The sequence below is a fragment of the Vicugna pacos genome, chromosome 19 (assembly GCF_048564905.1).
Source record: "Vicugna pacos chromosome 19, VicPac4, whole genome shotgun sequence".
NCBI lineage: Eukaryota > Metazoa > Chordata > Mammalia > Artiodactyla > Camelidae > Vicugna > Vicugna pacos.
This window is the reverse complement of record NC_133005.1, coordinates 5087328-5105362: the sequence shown is the minus strand read 5'-3', so window position 1 is coordinate 5105362 and position 18035 is coordinate 5087328. Positions and strand designations below refer to the sequence as shown.

At 43.0% G+C, this 18035-nt stretch overlaps 1 protein-coding gene across 2 annotated transcripts in view; it reads left to right on the top strand.

Annotated features, from left to right (window-relative positions):
• The window catches only part of PCSK2 (proprotein convertase subtilisin/kexin type 2), a 218266-nt gene that overhangs the window by 91141 nt on the left and 109090 nt on the right, over nucleotides 1-18035 (top strand). For both annotated transcript variants that reach the window (XM_072943770.1, XM_072943769.1), the window contains one exon: nucleotides 16694-16807. In XM_072943770.1, coding sequence (XP_072799871.1) covers nucleotides 16694-16807 — 114 coding nt within the window. The remainder of the gene's footprint in view (nucleotides 1-16693; nucleotides 16808-18035) is intronic.

The window sequence follows — 18035 nt, the reverse complement described above, 5'->3', positions numbered from 1 at the left end:
AGACTAACCCATGAACAATCCCTTAAATCCAGATCTTCTGTTGACAAACTGAGTCTGCTGACAAGTAAAGAATCATTTATGAAAACAACACGCAATTAAAGAATCTCAAACTTAATTTTGTGACCAGATTGAAAATTCAGTGTAAGCTTCAATCGCTTCCTGGCATAATCTCTAGTATTTGTGAAAACCCCTGTGTACACAGTCCTTGTGTGAGCACCAGGCAAATGGATCCTGGGGCACTGAGTGATCTTTCTACTGTGATCTGCTCAGGATAAACTTAATTCTTGAAGAGAAGGTAAAAATTTCAAAGTGTTTTATGCTCATCATCTGATATGAATTGAAAAGGAGAAAAAAAACCTCTGAGGTTAGCAGAAGTATCCAAAACTACTTAATTGTCAATGAGGCTTGGAGGAGTAAAGTTATTGGATCAAGTTCAACTGTGTGAACTAGGACCCAGGTCTTGGATTCCAGGGCATATAAGAAAGGACTTTGATTCTAGTGGTCAGGGGAGGATTCCATTTCTCCTGTTATCAACACTTTCCCAATGGTCCAGGCATAGGTGTAATAATGTATAATCATAGCTCACACCTACAGAACATTTATTATGTGCTCAACCCTGCTCTGAGTCCTTTGCATTTGTTATCTTATGTAATATTCATAACAGTCTTATAAAGTTTTTGTATCAGTCAGCTAATTCTGCATAACAAACAAACTTTCAGGGATCTACAACAGACACTCAGTTCTCAACAATGCATAAATCATTTGGCTATGATTCAGATGATTAGGGTAGGCTCAGCTAGGCAAGGCTCTAAGCCAAGGTCTGGGTTCAAGTTTGTTCCAGTTATCATTTAATGACCAATGGGTTATCTGACAGAAGCCAAAAATTCCCAAAGGAAAAAACAGAAACACATGACTTCCTTAAGGCCTAGGCTTTCTATAACCCTTATACTTAAACTCACAATCTATTAGCTGAAGCAAGTTACATGATCAAACCCAAAATTAATGGGGAGGGAAGCACACTCCTCCCCTGGAGGTTGAAGGGGAGAGGATGACTTCCTGCTATACAATAATTTAATCTGTCATGTGAATTTTATATATTATTCCTTTTTTGAATATGAGAAAACTAAAATTAAGAGAGGTTAAGAAACATTCCCAAAGTTGCTCAGCTATAAAGCACTAGAATTGAGATGTAGTAATTGAGAGGTGAATAAGACTCACACTGTCTAAAACATGGTCCTCTCCCTTAACACTTGAATTCAAATGACACAACAAAAAAAAAACTTTTGGACACTATCTCAGTTTTCAGCTTTGCTTAATGTTTTCAGATTACAGCCATGTCATTCATCATTTCAGGGAATTTACAGAGATCAACCTACATTGTGTGTGTGTGTGTGTGTGTGTGTGTGTGTGTAATTAACATAAATAACATCTAGCCAGAAGGGTTCACATTCAGTGGAGCTCACACATAAATTGTATTTTCTCTGTGCTCTGAATGGGAATCGGCGTCATTCCACTGTCTTGGTAGAAATGGGAGGCCTCCAACAACTAGAGAAATTCCCCTGTGTCCACTTCTATCACAGGATGGAATGGAATTGCGAATACAGCATTGGATTTGATAAGTAGGTGGTCATTGATTAAGCCGTCCTGCGAAATTCCTCGGTGAGGGCATCATCTGACATGGATTTCTTCAGAGCAGCAGCTCTCAAATTGTGGTCAGCACACCAGCATTACTTGGGAACCTGATAGAAATACAGATTCTCAGGCCCCACTCCAGACCTGCAGAATAAGAAACTCTGGGGGTGGGAACCAGCAATTTGTGTTTCAACAAGCTTTCAGAGGCTTCTGATGCTGCTTCTAAATTTAAGAACCACTGCTCTAAGGGATTCTGAGAACACAGAGAAACACAGCTGTGTGCGGCGTTCACCGTTACTGACCTGCTAGAAGGTTAGCAGTTTTCTGCTTTCACACTCCTGGTTCTGTGAGCTCTGCCTTTATTTTACTGTGTGTACAGTGGGTGGGTTTGTTTCGCCTTCCTCGAAGAGGACACCGTTTCGTGTTACCTTTGGTTTCGGTTTCTCTAGAGATGGAAAGTTGGCAATATATTCCCTTTTGAAAAGTATATAAGTCATCCTGGATTAGATCTGAATCATTTTTTCTTTTGCCATAAAGAACATTAGTGGGATAATTGGTGAAACTTGAATAAGGTGTGGAGATAAATAATAATCAAATATCAATAATGATTTCTTGATTTTCACAATTGAAATGTGGTTTTGTCAGGGAATGTAATTGTTTTCAGGAAACACACTGACATTTAAACTTAAGGGGGAATACTATTTACAATTCACTCTCAAACGGTTCAGAAAAACAAGTGTGTGTGTGTGTGTGTGTGTATTTGCAGATAGAAAAAGAATGTTAAGCCAAATGTGATAAATGTTAGTATTTGGAAAATCTAAGTGAAGAATATGTGGGAATTCTATTACACCTTCCAAATTTTTGTATTATTTCAAAATAAAAATTTAAAAAGAAAAGTAAATAAGTAGAATAGTTTATGCACTGAACACATGCAACTGATTCACAGAATCTCGTGCTATTACTGTCAACATATGTGTCTTCATTATAACTCATTTCGTATATTTATGGCTTCAAATCCAGATAGTTGTGAGTCCATAGCATGTTCACAGCATGTTCACGTTCACCTGGTTCACTCTCTCGCTTACACCTGATGAAACGGAAAGCCCGAGAGGTTAAGTCACCTGCCCGAGGGAACACAGCTTGTCAGCATTACTTACCAGTTCCAGTCATCTGTGCCTGAAATCGTCTCTGCCTTAACTCTCAAGGTGGAGAATTTGGAAGAGAGTGGTATAAGGGCACTCTTTCATTTTCCAGAGAAGGTTTTTAGGTAGGAAACAGCTTCGCCTTATGACACCAGGCACTGCTTGAAGTGGAAACCATATTTCTCACCAGAGTCATCAGAATTAGAAAGTGCCATGCACCACAGGAGCCCTGAACTGTAATTCACTTTTTTGATGTTTGGTATTTGAGGACAATGGGAAGGAGCACAGCACAATAAGAGTCAGAAAACTGTGGGTTAACATTTACCAATTAACTTGAGCAAATCACACAGTTTTTGAAGCCCCAATTTCTGCACCCACAAGACACAAGTAGCAGTACTGCTCTCAGTGTGGTGACAAACATCAAATGAAGCAACTCCTGGGGGTACATGTCAAGGTCCAGCTGGTGAGGGCCAATAGAGAGGGGCCAGTGAGGGGTGGAGTGTGACACCTGGGAAGGGGCACTCCACCTGGGAGGGAGCATCCGCAGTTTCTGCCCTGAGAGACGTAGAATCATGTGACCAGGACTTTTCTTTCACACACTTGTGGGCCTGGGATGAAGATCTTCATCATCAACTGCATTTTCCAAGAAGTATATAGAAGAGCGAGATTCCACTTTTCATTCACACATCCTCAATCATGTTGGGGTTCCCCTGTAATTAACTGGCTTATTAGAAAGGCATTCTGGTATACAGCCAAGGGCATTGATTTCAAACTAGCACAAACCTGGCACACACACACAAAAAAAAGGCAACTTTGAAATTACGTGACTTTGGGCAAGTTCTTGAAGTTTTGTGAGGCTCAGTTTCCTCACTTGTAAAATAGTTCCAGTTATACTGTGTAATAAATTATCCCCAAGCCTAGAGATATGAAACAGTCACAATTTTACTTGGGTCACTATTTTGTGGGTCAAGAACTTGGAAAGGGCTCAGCAGTTCCCACTTGGGGTCTCACATGGTTGCAGTTGGATGGGCCATTAACAAGGCTACAGCCCAGGATGTTGACCCAGGACCCACACACAATCTTCCAGCATGGCAGCCTCAGGGTGGTCGCACTTCCTCACGTGCAACTGGCTTCCCTAGATGAAAAGAACCAGGTGGCGACCCACTATCGGAAGTCAGAAAACATCTCTTCTACCACACTCTACTGGTCTCTCCAGTCACAAACCCACTCAGAACACCAGGAGGGACACAGTTTCTACCTGGTGATGAGAGGACCATTGAAGAATTTACAGACATGTTTTAAAGCTGACACGTTAATAATACCATGTTATAAGACTGCTGAAATGACTAAGCACCTAATAATTGTATTTCGTATATAACATTATTGTTGAGATTTTTATAATTATTGGCTTACAGCAGGATTACAGGGGTTGCTTCTCATTGGTCAGGAAATGCATAAGAGAGAAACACAGGTGGAAGGTATCGTTTCTTCAAGCCACAGGTAACAAAACCTAGTTGCTTGAATCCAGGCTAGCAACTAGTTGAATGCCCTTGACTGCTTAGATAAATTGACTGAATGCCTTCTCCAGGTCCCGAAAATGCATTGATCTCCTGCTTTCCTCCCCAGCACTGTGTGAATGTCACTGAATGGTGAGAGGCTGTCTAAATGGGCAGAAGTATTGATTTTCTTTCCTACCTTTTTTGAAAGCTCTTTGCTTACCAGGTGCTGAGCAAACATCAGGCAAATGGCAGACTGTGTAGAAATGGATCAGGAAAGGCAACAAAGACATCTGTGGCTTTCTGAGCACAAAGCTGGTTAAGTTCAGGTGCCCCCCAACTCTGGTCTTAGATCAAAAAGTACACACCATTGTTCACACTTTATTATCTGCCAATTGGTAATACAGCTCACCCAGTCGGCACTCAGCAGCATCATAGGAAAGATTCCCCACGAATCTCCAGCCCTGTCTGGAGAGAGGTGGCTGAAGGCTGAAGGCTGAGGGGAACACAGTTAATGACAGGTAGTGATGTACATTTCAGAGGACGGGGTCTGCATCGTAGGTGTCAGGTGAAATTTGCTTATCACCTTGGAAATGATAAGGAAGGTCTGCCTTAGACTGTCTCAGTGGTAACAGATAAACCAGAGTTTCTTTAACATAGAAGACATTCAGGAAACTACCCACGGACACTGTATTACCATTGACACCCAGGGAAACTGAGGTGTGGTTATCTCCACTCAGAAGAAAAAAAGGCCAGGGGTTCCCTCAGACAGTCAAAGGGAGGTAGATTGGAAGTCACCTGCACTCACATAATGTCTTTACAATTGGTTTAGCTTCCCCAAAGAATTACAATTTAATGGCAAATATACCCAAAGTGCAGGAAACGTCCAATGGTCTGGTGTGAAAGGACTATTTGAGTCCCGACTGTGTGGTTCAAATGATTTGTTTGCAAAGGAGTTACCAAAAATGTTGGCTGTTATCAGGAACTGTAGCAGATATTAAAGCATGGGGAGGGTATGGGCAAAAAAAGTTTTGTGTGTCAATATTCTGACACAGGAACATTGAGATGTGAGTGAATATGCCCTGGGCTTGTGGCACATGAGGACATGAGAGGACTTTTAAGGAGACTAGCCTGGCTGGGTCACGGGGGAGGGAGTGTATTGGGAACGTAGGCTGGGCAGATGGGGTGGCGATACTCTAGCTCTGTGAAGTCCAGACTAAAGCCTCATTGCATACTCTGGAAAGAAAAGGTGCTTGTGACTACAGAGAAGAGTCTAGAATGTAGACACTTGGCAGAGTGAAAGCAGTTTTCCTATTTGCGCTGTCAAATTTTGTTTGATTGAAATAAGCCAATCAGTTGAACCTGTTAATATCTTTTGGGGTGAAGATCCTTATCCATGGACTGGCCGTTCCTCCTGAATTAGTATCAGGCATCAGCTGTTGGTAGAAACAGTCCAGTTTCCCCTCTATCATCTTTTCACTACTAGATAAGGACCTCTTCATCAGCACTTTGTCAGTTGTGGTTCATCCAATAACATACCTGCTTTTCTTCTTTTCCTGGAGCATCCTGGGTGCTCTGTATCTCCGTCAAACTTCCTTCACTGCTGTATAGACATCTTCAGTAGAATTAGTCAACACTCAGCCTCACTTCCACTACATGAATATCTGCTCCCTTCCTTCATGGTAGGAGAATAATAGTCCCCAAAGATGCCCACATTGTAACCTTTAGAGCCCAAGAATATACTGCGGTACATGGCGATGACTACTTAAAGTTTCCAATCAGCTGACTTTAAGATAGGGAGGTTATCTCCAGTTACCCAGAGGCCCAGTTACCCTTATCCGATGAAGGCAGAAGAGGGCATCAGAGTGATACCACGTAAGAAGGATTTGATCTGTTGCTTCCTTAGAAGCTGGAGGAAGGGGACCATGAACCATGGAATGCATTCAGCCTGTAGAAGGCAAAAAAGGCAAGAGCATGGAGCCTCTAGAGGGAATACAGCCCTGCTGGAGTCTTGATTTTAGACTCTGGTGTCCAGAACTGTAAGGGAATAAATCCATGTTGGTTTAAGCCACTGAGTTTTGGTAATGCATTACAGCAGCCACAGAAAACCAAGACACTGCAGAATGAAAAGCTGTTCTCTCCTGCCCTCTCAGAGGGCAGCTCTAAGCGTATGGTTGTTTCTGTACCTTCCAGGAGCACAACTGCAAAGTCGATTCATTACTTTCTTCATTTGTTCTGCATCACCGTGCTGGGGCTCATTAACGCCCCATCCCTGGGTGCTCGGTGCATAAGTAGAAGTGTGTTAAGAATCAGTCACTCTGACCTTTATTCCTTGTTGGTGTTTTGTCATTCGTGGGCTGCCTGGCTTGACGTAGGATTCCTCTCACGCTGCCTGGTGCGGGGGACGCATAGTAACCAAGTATGTCAGATATATGCCAGTTGGAATTTCAACATACATTTTCTTTTCCACCCTGTCAACCTGGAGTTGTGCCACTGGCAACTAATGAAATGCCAATAGGAGGAAAGAATTAACAAGGCATTACTGTTGACAAAGAGGCTAACCTTTGAGGAGGATGAAAAATAGACGCCCTTTAGGAAGAACCAGCTGAGGAAGTGAATCTTCTCTCTTCCTTAACTCTTTAGTGTATTGTCCTAATCCAAAAATCAAACCTTCAGGGTGTGTGAGTTTGACAAGAGGAGATTGTGAATTTTCAAGAATCCATTTGAATCCTCCAGCAGAGAGCTTTTTGGTTTGTTCCCCCACTGAAAATGTATGAAGACACAATACCAAATCAACAGTAAGCGTATCCTTCCATACTGAACACATGCCAGACATAAGGAATGTTCTAGAGAAGCAAACAACTCTGAGACGGTTTTCACCATGCCCTCTCACCTCCTCCTTCTTCATCCATCAAGGGGCACCAGGTTCCAGGCCTGGATCCTTTGCTGTTGCTTTCAGTAAGCACTTTTCTCTGGCTTGCAATTTCTGCCCAAGAATTTCAAAATTACCTCTGCCCTCAACTCCCATTTCTTCCTTGCACCAATCTCAACCAGCATCGTTGAGAAAAGCCGTCCAATTAATGAGTTCATGCACAAGTGTTGGTAAGTGATAGCACCTGGATTTGTTGCCATTCCCAGAGGGCTTGTTTTCCAAATCTTTTCAAGTAAAGACATAATCAACGTAGGATAATGAAGGCTTAAAATTAAAGCTTAACTCTTCGTGGCTGGAATTCAGTCAGTGTGCCTGTGCTCAGGGGAGCTGATTTGGGTCACTGGAAGCTTTCTTTGTGCCCCTCAAATCACAGCATCTACACCACTACTCAAAAGTGTGCCCCTGCTTCCACCCTAAGAGTCCATAAACTTACTATTCACTCTAATCATAATATTTATCGTAGATCTTACAGTGCCCAACAAAGAAAGACTATTTTGTACAATCTTCACCATTAGCTTATATGGTCAAGAATTCCACCATTTCCATGCTATACATCCAGGATCCACAAACTTTCTGTAAAGGGCCAGAGAGCACATCCTTTAGGCTTTGTGGGCCATGTGGTCTTGGTTGCAACTGCTCAACTCTGCCATCGCAGCATGAAAGCAGCTGGAGGCAAGATGTGAACAAATGGGCACAGCTACATTCAACGAACTTTATTTATAAAAACATCCCTGCCCTAGATGAAGAAATCATGACTCAGAGACCTGGAGGGACTGACCTCGGAACACACACAAGTAAGAAGCAAGCCACCACACCAGAACTGAACCTCGTTCTTTCTGGTTCTAAGTCTAGTGCTTGCTCACTGCACCACAGTGTGTTTGGGACATGGTCTTTAGCACTTAGGTAGAGCCATGACTTTGGACCAAATCACCCACACTCCTTACCCATCCCCTTTCCCCCACACACATTTGTGGGGCAGTAGCTGGGCTGGGGTACCATCAATTCCCTGCAATCATGGAAGCAAAGTGAAGGTAACTAACACACAGGACCAAGCCCTTGACACTGTAGCTCTGCCTAAGAGGCTTACTGGCAGGAGACAGTGTAACTAATGAGACTTGCCTTGCATATGCAGATTCACCCATTCTTTCCAGAAGCACATTATTAAACCCTCAGCCCAGCACTGGATGAGGATTAGGCATCCTGAGTACATCCTACCATCCTCTGTCTGGTCCACTCACAGCAGCACCACGGAGGCTTTGCAGGGGATGAGGCTTTTGGGAGCTGGTATTCCTGTGCTCTGCTGCAGCCATTCACTCCCAGCTGAGTACCAGCAGCACCTTCTCTGTGGGCCCTGCTGGCATCTCTTCACCTCTATCCACCAGTGCCTTTCCAGGAAGGTGGAGAACTGGGTGGGCTGGTCATGTGTGAGGACACTTGGAAGGCCACAGCTGGCGTGGACAGGACAGAACCTTCACCTCACTCCTCCCCTTGTCCCCCTTGTCCTCCTGCTCCTCCCATTTGTCCTCCCAGAAACCTTACTGTGTTAGACTGAGGTCCTTCTGCCCACCTGCAATGGGAATCAGAGCTGTCCACGTGGCCAGGCAGGCTCTGAAGCAACACACAATGTGTGTGGCCAAAGCTACCAATATATTGAAGCAACTTAGCCTTGCTTTGCATTTTCTCCACACTCATTTCTCAGGAGAACATTATTGAAAGGACCATATCATTGTGGGCAAGGACAGCATTTAGAGGTGCCTGGCATCCCTGGAAAATTGCCCTCTCAAGCGTACCCAAGTCTAACCATCCCTGCCTGAACATCTGGCATAGTACCTACCGTCTTCTAATACCGAGCAAGAGGAAGATTGAGATCACCACAATACATACAGTACAGCTGGAATTTTCCCTTCCAAAGGCATTCCCGTCGGGGGCCTTTGCACTTCACTCTGCTAGAAACATCTTTCGATCCCTCCCTAATTACATTGACTTATCTCATAGTGTATCTTGTATACACAGCTTTAGATGATAGATAGCAATTTGTTAATATCTTGTCACTGAGACGCAGTGACTGGAACTGTGGCCAGAGGCATGCAGCCATATCCTCTCTCAATTGATCGTCATCATCCTTGCAAGATGGGCAAACCTCTCTAAATAAGGACGATCAATGCAGTGCATTCAGCCATAATTGTGGCTTAACTCCCTGTTCTTTGAAAAGTGAAGCCCTGTGATTTGCCTATAATTGGACTTTCCAAAAAGTCGTACCTGCCTGCTCAAGGAGGAAATTAAGCAGCCAGACTCTCTGTCTGCTCCCTCCATCCCAGCAATAGGTGTTCCTGGGTCAAGCCTTCCCTCCCCAAACCTCTCATCTCTCCATCTTGACAGCCAAGGTAAATGGCCGGTAGAAAGCACATGAATTAGAATGTCTGAGTTTAGCAGTGGCCTCTTTCCTCCATAATCTCCCACATTCCATCCTGCCCCCTCCCCCCACCAGCCATTGATGGCCTCTCTGGGTTTCTTGTTTGATGAGCTGTGTTCAGCTCCTCAGTTCAAGCACTGAGATAACACACTGCCTTGGAAAGGTGAAGTCAAAGAGATGGGCCTTCTGCAGTCAGGAACACATGGGATGGACTCCAGCTGGTTTCTCTTCCCATGTTGAACTTTATTTGTCTTCAAATAGCTGAGAGCAAGAAGAGTGAATCAAAGGCACTCCAGACTGGTTTGGAGAAAGGTAAACCTGGCTTAAGAGGGGATACAAAGAGAGAAGGCACCATCCCACTATTTTTCCATGAGGCCTAAAATATGACAACACTGGCAATAATTACAGTAGCAATTGCTGGCATTTAGTGAGTTTATCCTATGGGCCAGGTGTCTCTGCACTGTCTCATTTGACCCTCACCACAACCCAGATATGAGGTGGAAGCAAAGAAGCCATCTGGTGCAGCTGCATGCAGACTGCAGAACCAGATTGCTGGGGTGATGTGGGACTGTCCTAGGTCTGCCGTAACCCAGTACCACCGAGTGGGGGGCTTACACAACAGACATTCATGTCTCACAGTTCTGAAGTTTAGAAGTCCAAGATCCAGCTATTGGCAGGGTTGGTTTCTTCTGAAAGCCGTGAGGGAATGACTTACTCCAGGCCTTTCTCTTTGCCTTGAAGATGGCTATCTTCACCTCACGCCCTCATGTCTTTCCTCTTGTGTCCAAATTTCCTCTTCTTATAAAAGACACCAGTCATGCTAGATCAAGGCTCACCTTAATGACCTTTTTTAAATTTTATTACCTCTTTAAAGACACTATCTCCAAACACAAACACAGTCACTTTCTGGTGTACTGGGGATTAGAGAATTTTGTGAGTTTTTCAGGGGGACAGATGTGAATCATGGTTCCACCCTCGGCTACCTCTATAACTTTTCAAGCCACTTACTTCTTCATGTCTTTACTCCTAACCTCCACTGAGGTTATTGTGAAAAATAACTGAGATGATGTACATAAAGAATGCACCGCCTGGCCCACAGTCAGCCCTCAAAAAGTGCGAATTTGTATTAGATCTCATCCCCATTTTACAGGTGGGCAAACTGAGCCTTAAATAGTTTGGGTAGCTTGCTTGAGCTCTCACAGCCATGAACAGTAGGTACATCAGGGCCTGTAACTCATGCCTGCCCATCCCAAAGACCAAATGAACGCTCATCCACCATGCCACACAGCCTCCTCTTCCTGATTTTATACTAAATAGAAGTCAAGCTGTAGCATCCTTTCCATGAGATGAAGCCTAATTCAATCCATTTCAGTTCTCCCCAGCGTCTCAAAGCTCCAAAGAACAGCCCCCCAGCATGCCTCTGGCATCTCATGAGAGGAAGACAGATTCCCTCGCAGTTGGCCTCCTGACTCTGTAGGCACCAGAAAGGGCAGAGAGTAACACTGGGGAGGATGATTGGGCCGGGGGCCAGAGGGCCGTATGACTCCAGCCTTAATCCTGCATCCCATGTGGACTCATCTTCAAGTCCACCCACGGATGTTCTGGCTACTGGATGGGGGCATGATGTTTCTGGAACAGCTATTTTTGCTTCGTTTTAACCTATTAGGAGAAGAAAGTCCTTGGCCCATAATAAACGCTAGGTAATTTGCTCACAAATTAAGAGGGTTTTAATTTTTTAAAAAGAGCCATGATCTTTGGAAAAGTTTCTATTCTTGATTGTCCTCCCCCTGCCCACTCCCCAGTCTGCCATCCCCCAACCCTCTCCCACCAACTAGCCCTAGATGAGTAAGGAGAGATGAATCTTTAGTGAGTAAATAGAATGTGTTTTCCTATGGCTTTGGGTTTGTCCTCTTCCGGAGAGAGCCTCTTGAAGCTGCTTAATGAAGTTGCCCTTTGTCCCTCGCTCTCATCCATACTTCACCTTGATTTCAGTTCTCTGCCTGTGATGTGTCAGGATGGATGTGGCCAAGAGAGAAGAAGGAGGGTCTGGCTGCATTCAGATGTGGCCTGGGTGTGGGGATTATTAAAGCTCCCAGATAATTCGATGCATATCCAGTGGAGGACAGGTGACTAGAGGACTGACCAGAGCAACTGGCATTTGTGGGAACTGACCTGCCATGTGCCAGGCCCTGTTCTGGGCATGTCACAGAAGTTGAAGTGAATCATTTCTCAAAACAACCCTCAAGTTTGGGATGAACAGATACATACCACTATATATAAAATAGATAAACAACAAGGACCTACTGTATAGCAGAGGGAACTATATTCAATTTCTCGTAATAACATATAATGGAAAAGAATTTGAAATACATATGTTAAAAAAAACCCTCAGAAGTAGTTATTGTTCCCATTTTAGAGATAAGGAGATTGAGGCTTAGAAAAGTCACTGTGATGCTCAAAGACACAGGGTCAGTAGGGGCAGGTGCGTCAGGAGTGTTACAGAGCTCCTGATCCTGACCCTGATCTCCTCCCATGAAACTTCATTGCTTCCACAGATGACTGTCTCTTTGGGCCTCCAGCCCTGGGGTGAGGCAAACTGAGAGAATTCCACTTTATTAACTTCTTGAAAGTTTTCTATCAGAAAGTCTAAAAAAGCAAAAAAAAACTATCATTTACCATCCATTCCAAAAATGCATGCTTTTTTTGGTTTTTTGTTTTGTTTTGTTTTTTATTGAGTTATACTCAGTTTACAATATTGTGTCAATTTCTGGTGTACAGCACAATTTTTCACTCATACATGAATATACATATATTCATTTTCATATTCTTTTCACCATGAGCTACTACAAGATCTTGAATATATTTCCCTGTGCTCTACAGTATAAACTTGTTTATCTATTCTATATATACCTGTCAGTATCTACAAATCTCAAACTCCCAGTCTGTCCCTTCCCACCCACCTCCCCCCGGCAACCACAAGTTTGTATTCTATGTCTGTGAGTCTGTTTCTGTTTTATATTTAAGTTCATCTTTTTTTTTTTTAGATTCCACATATGAGTGATATCATATGGTATTTTTCTTTCTCTTTCTGGCTTACTTCACTCAGAATGACATTCTCCAGGGACATTCACGTTGCTGCAAATGGCATTATGTTGTCATTCTTATGGCTGAATAGTATTCCGTTGCATAAATATACCCCATCTTCTGTATCCAATCATCTGTCGATGGACATTTAGGTTGTTTCCATGTCTTGGCTATTGTAAATAGTGCTGCTATGAACATTGGGGTGCAGGTGATTTTTTGAATTGGAGTTCCTTCTGGATATATGTCCAGGAGTGGGATTACTGGTTCATATGGTAAGTCTATTTTTAGTCTTTTGAGGAATCTCCATACTGTTTTCCACAATGGCTGCACCAAACCGCATTCCCACCAACAGTGCAGGAGGGTTCCCTTTTCTCCACATCCTCTCCAGCATTTGTCATTTATGGACTTTTGAATGATGGCCATTCTGACTGGTGTGAAGTAACACCTCATTGTAGTTTTGATTTGCATTTCTCTGATAATTAGTTCTACTGAGCACAAAAATGCATGTTTTTTGCACACATCTTCCAATTGATGGCAAGAGTGACAGGATTTCTGTTGCCTATGCTGGTTGCATCAAAACACATGGGCTAGGTGTGGGCAGCTTAAAGGAAAATCCTGGAGATGAGAGAGTTCTTTCAAGAAATGCTGATCACCAATGCACTTGATGGCACAAAGAATGATATCATGTGGGAAAACACGGACACAGACAACTCTGAGTTAGATGCCACATATGAAGGAGTTTAGGAATGTCTTAACCAATTTATTTTACTAACATTTTCCTTTTGTTTGTTTGTTTGCAAGTGTGACAGATGGCAAAAAGAAATCTTTATCCAAATGAAACTGCACGAGTGCTTTAAGTACAAAATCAAGCTTACAAATGAGAAGGAAGCTTTGTGACATACTTTAATTCTTAGTGGTTATAGTACAAACTGTGTGGCTTAACACGGCTCTCACGTTTCTGGCCAGAAGTCTACGAGCAAGGTGTTGGTGGGGCTGTGCTCCCTCTGAGGTCTCTAGCAGTGGCTCTTTCCTTGCCTTGCCTGGCTTCTGATAGCCCCAGGGATGCCTTGGCTTGGCTTGTAGTAGCATAACTCCAACTTCTGCCTCCCCTCTCTTCAGGTGGCTTCACTCCATGTGTGTGTGTGTGTGTGTGTGTGTGTGTGTGTGTGTGTCTTCCTGGAGAGTTCTCCTACTGCATCTCTCTGTCCTCTTCTTTTGAGGACACCAGCCATATTGGATAACGGTCCATTCCAGGATGCCCTCACCTAAACTCATCACACCTGCAACCACCCTGTTCCCAAATAGGGTCACATTCGGAGATACTGGAGGTTAGGACTTCAACAGACCTTTTAGGGGAACACAAGTCAACGCATAAAGGTGATAAATAAAATAGTTTTTAGTAGTACAGAAAATAACGTGATGTAATCAGTGGCATCATAGATTCATAAACCAGTATTCTCAGCAACATGTCAGCTTTGTGTTCTATGGATTTTTCCTCGTGCTCACTTCCAGCCATGTTCTGCACACCCTTTGGAGGCAGGATTCCTAGATTGCCCCCCACTTTCTCCTGGCCTCTCCCTCGCCCAGAGCAATTGGTGCTAATTAGCAGCTATTTAATTATCAGCCCAGCAGGGAAGTGATTCCAGCCTTGATCCTTAGAGAGGTATATGCACAGTGAAGCTGTCCCAGATACTGGAAGGCTGACTGTGTTCCATGCTCTAGGGAAAGGCTATGTGTTTCAGTGGAAAGTTCATGGCATTTAGAATTGATCAACCTGGGTGACTTTGCCATGTTTTTTGTTGTTGGACAATGGTCTCTGAAGCTTTGTTTTCTCAACCGTACCTACCCACAGTTCTGTTGAGAAGATTAATGTAGTAAAAGGACCTTGTTAACATAACCTGTAAAATTGTATACAAATATGCAACGATAGTGTCTGCTTCATCTTAGTATCCTCTACAACCAGCACACTATAGATGCACAAAGACGTTTGTTGAGTGAAAAATTCTTAATTGAGGAGAGACACTAGAAGAGGGAAGGACGTGGGTGGAGCTGTTAAGGTAAAATTTGTGCTGTGCACATGTGTCAAATTAAGGTCTAAAACTTGAAACTGAATTGTAGAATATCCATCTGTTCATTTTTAATAAAATAAGACCCCGTAACAAACACACCTGTTTTCTTATATTTTTTATTTGTATAAATGTTTACATCAATGGACCAACTTGGGGTTGCATTCTAAAACTAAACACGGAAGAAAACATTATATTTCTTTGAGAAGACGAGAAGCTATGGTTAAGTTGTATGCATGTCATTGGTACCACATCTAAGTGGTAATGAAAGGAATCGTCTGTGAAGAGTTACAGCCTAGAAGAGGAAGAAGAGAGAATAAAAGTGGCCTTTTAGTTATACCGTGAGGGAGGATTATAGATGCCAGAAGATTCTTACTCTGACATCAAGGGCTTAATCGCATATAGAATTGCAACACTGAAATCTTCCCCAGAGGTCTTTAAAAGTAGTTTGTAACCTCATCTCTCTGCTCATAGGAACTTCATTTATAATAGAAAGCAATCCAGATGACCAGTGAGAGAGAGCTCACTGGGTAAATTATGGCATATTACTCTATGGAATATTTAGGTAGCCATTAAGAATTAAAATAAGAGCTATGTAGCAACATATTAAAATTTCCATAGCTGGACACTTAAGGAAAAAAGAATGTACAATTTACCTATAATATGATAAACATATGTAAAAATTAGATTTAAATGCAAATTAGGATTGGACAAGAACCCCAAAAAACTGAAAGCAATTGACAATAGTATATGGTATAATTATGGGGAGAAAAAACACTGTTCTTTGGATTTTTGTGTGTAACAAGTAACAATATATGTTTTAAAGCTGTTCAGCTCTCATGGAATTGTAACTGCGATCTTCAGGCGTGATTCAGAAAGCCCTCTGCAGTCATAGGATTCCTGGTTTTTAGTCCCACAAAACGCAAAACCTCAGAACCCCCAGTCACGCCTGGGGCTTCTGAGTTTGCATGGAGGGACGCCATCCAGGCAGCACAGCATTCCAGAGCATCACTGGTTTCCATTAAAACCTAATCTGTGGAATTAAAAATTAATTTTATGGAAACGAATTTAAACAGTCTTTTCATTAGAATGCACTTGTTCTAATTGAGTTTGGAGCGGCATTGTCGTAGCCATGCCTCCACGTTAGTGGAAAAGACAGAGTCTGAGGTGACTCTTCTTGTCCTTGCACTGCCAGGAAACTGTGCAGAAGAGGTTTCCAACGAGTGCACTGTCACGGGGCCTGTTTGGGGCAGAGCCCAGCTGTTGCCAGGAGCCTCCTTGAACTAATTCAGCTCCTAAGTTTCATTTCCATCCAAAGACTTGGGGTTGTGCCTGACTGTCCAAAATGTAGTGTCATCATTGCAAGGATAGCATCAGTTTATCTCTGAAGGTCCCTTACTTACCTCCTAGAGCTTTGCTGTGGACTTTCTGGCTTGCCAGGCAGGTTTTCTTTGTTTTTTGTTTGTTTTTTGGTGTGTGTGTGCGCGTATTTGGGTTTTTTGGCTGATTCCCAAATGTGATAGCACAAGACTCTCAATGTGGATGTGCATTCTGGGATGCACTCTAGGAAAACAGTCTATGTCATTTCCACCCTCTTCCTGAGTCCACATCACTCTCCCTTCCTTAACAGAAGTGTTTCATTGTTTTATTTCACTTAATGCCCCCTACTATCTTGTCTCCCTTGAGAACACTTTTCTCCATTTATTTTCAAGAGACTTGCCTTGAGTTTCAAGGTCTCTTTGTTCAGTGAAAGCAGAAGTAAATGATCCTGGAACATAATCATAAACTAAGAATGTGCATAGATAAACTTGGCTTCCGCTGAGAAAAATACACCTTATATACAAATGGAATTTGAATTCATGGAAATGAATTCCAGAAGATGGGAGTTCAATTGATATTCAGGTAATATGCCAGCATTGTCTTTCCAGGTGAAGATGGCCTTGCAACAGGAAGGATTCTACCGGAAAAAGCGAGGATATAGGGACATCAATGAGATCGACATCAACATGAATGACCCTCTGTTTACGAAGCAATGGTATCTGGTAAGCATCTTGGTATTATTCCTGATGTTTCTCATCTTGGGACTTCAGATAAAAGACAACATTTCTATTTTCTCATTATTCTGTGGGATGTTAGCCAGCCCCCAACTCAGGGAACCTCTCTGTCCCCTCCGATAGGTATTGATTTTCCATCACCCTCCATGCATCTTGTTCTCTAATCTGCTTATTTTCTGGAACTGCTAAACAGCCATGACCTCCCAGGGCCAAAGCAACTACCAAGAGCTGGTCAGATTCTCCCAGACCAGTGTGTGAGTGAAGACTTGCAAAAATATGTAAGTCAAGTTAAAGTTCTGGGAGGAATAGCCTAGGGTTCTCAACAGGCAGAATAATGGGAAGACACGGTGAAACCACAGGCAAAAAAGAAAGAATCAGGTGACTTCACAATGGGCAAGCAAGAGAGCTCAGAGACTAAAGTAACGAAAGTAATATCCCTTGAGTGCTTCCTAATAATGGCAGGGAATCAATTCCATGGCACTTAACTGATGCAGGATTCAAGGCATGGAGACCCAGTCTATCTGGTGAAGTGAATATTTACTGACTCACCAATAGTCCTTCATGTTCCATTTGGGTGTTGGATTCTGTTTTAAAGACATTCAATGCCTCCAAACCAGCTCAAACTGCAGGGCATATGGAGGGAGAAGGAGTGACTAATTATAAATGGGAGTGAAGCTTTACTTTATTTAAGATTAAAAGGTGATGAGCAAGATAGAGAATTAAATTACAGCCCCATGGGCTGCTGCATTGTAAGAATGCATCACGGCTGCCTTCTTGGGGCTTCAGAGCTTGACTACACTTTATGCTTTGGGGCATGGAATTCTCCAGATCCAATCTGGGTAACTGAATGAGCATACGTGTGTGAGTCAGGATCAGCTAGGTTTCTTGCAATAACAAACACTCCCCAAATCACAGTGGATTAACAAAATCAAAGCTTGTTTCTCACTCATATCATACATCCCACACTACATAAGCCACCAGAGACCCAAGCTCCTTCTCAGCTCCATTCCAGGCCCTGCTTTCATGAGCACCTCCATGAGGGGAAAATGCAAATCACACATGTGAGCTCACGTTCCATTGGCCAAAACAAGTCACATGGTTCTAACTTTCAAGGAGGTGGAGAAGTGTGATCTTCACATGTGCCTAGAAGAAGAGCAGTCATTTTTATAAAGAGCACTAATGACATTCACACACGGTTCTAGCAGCACCATAATAG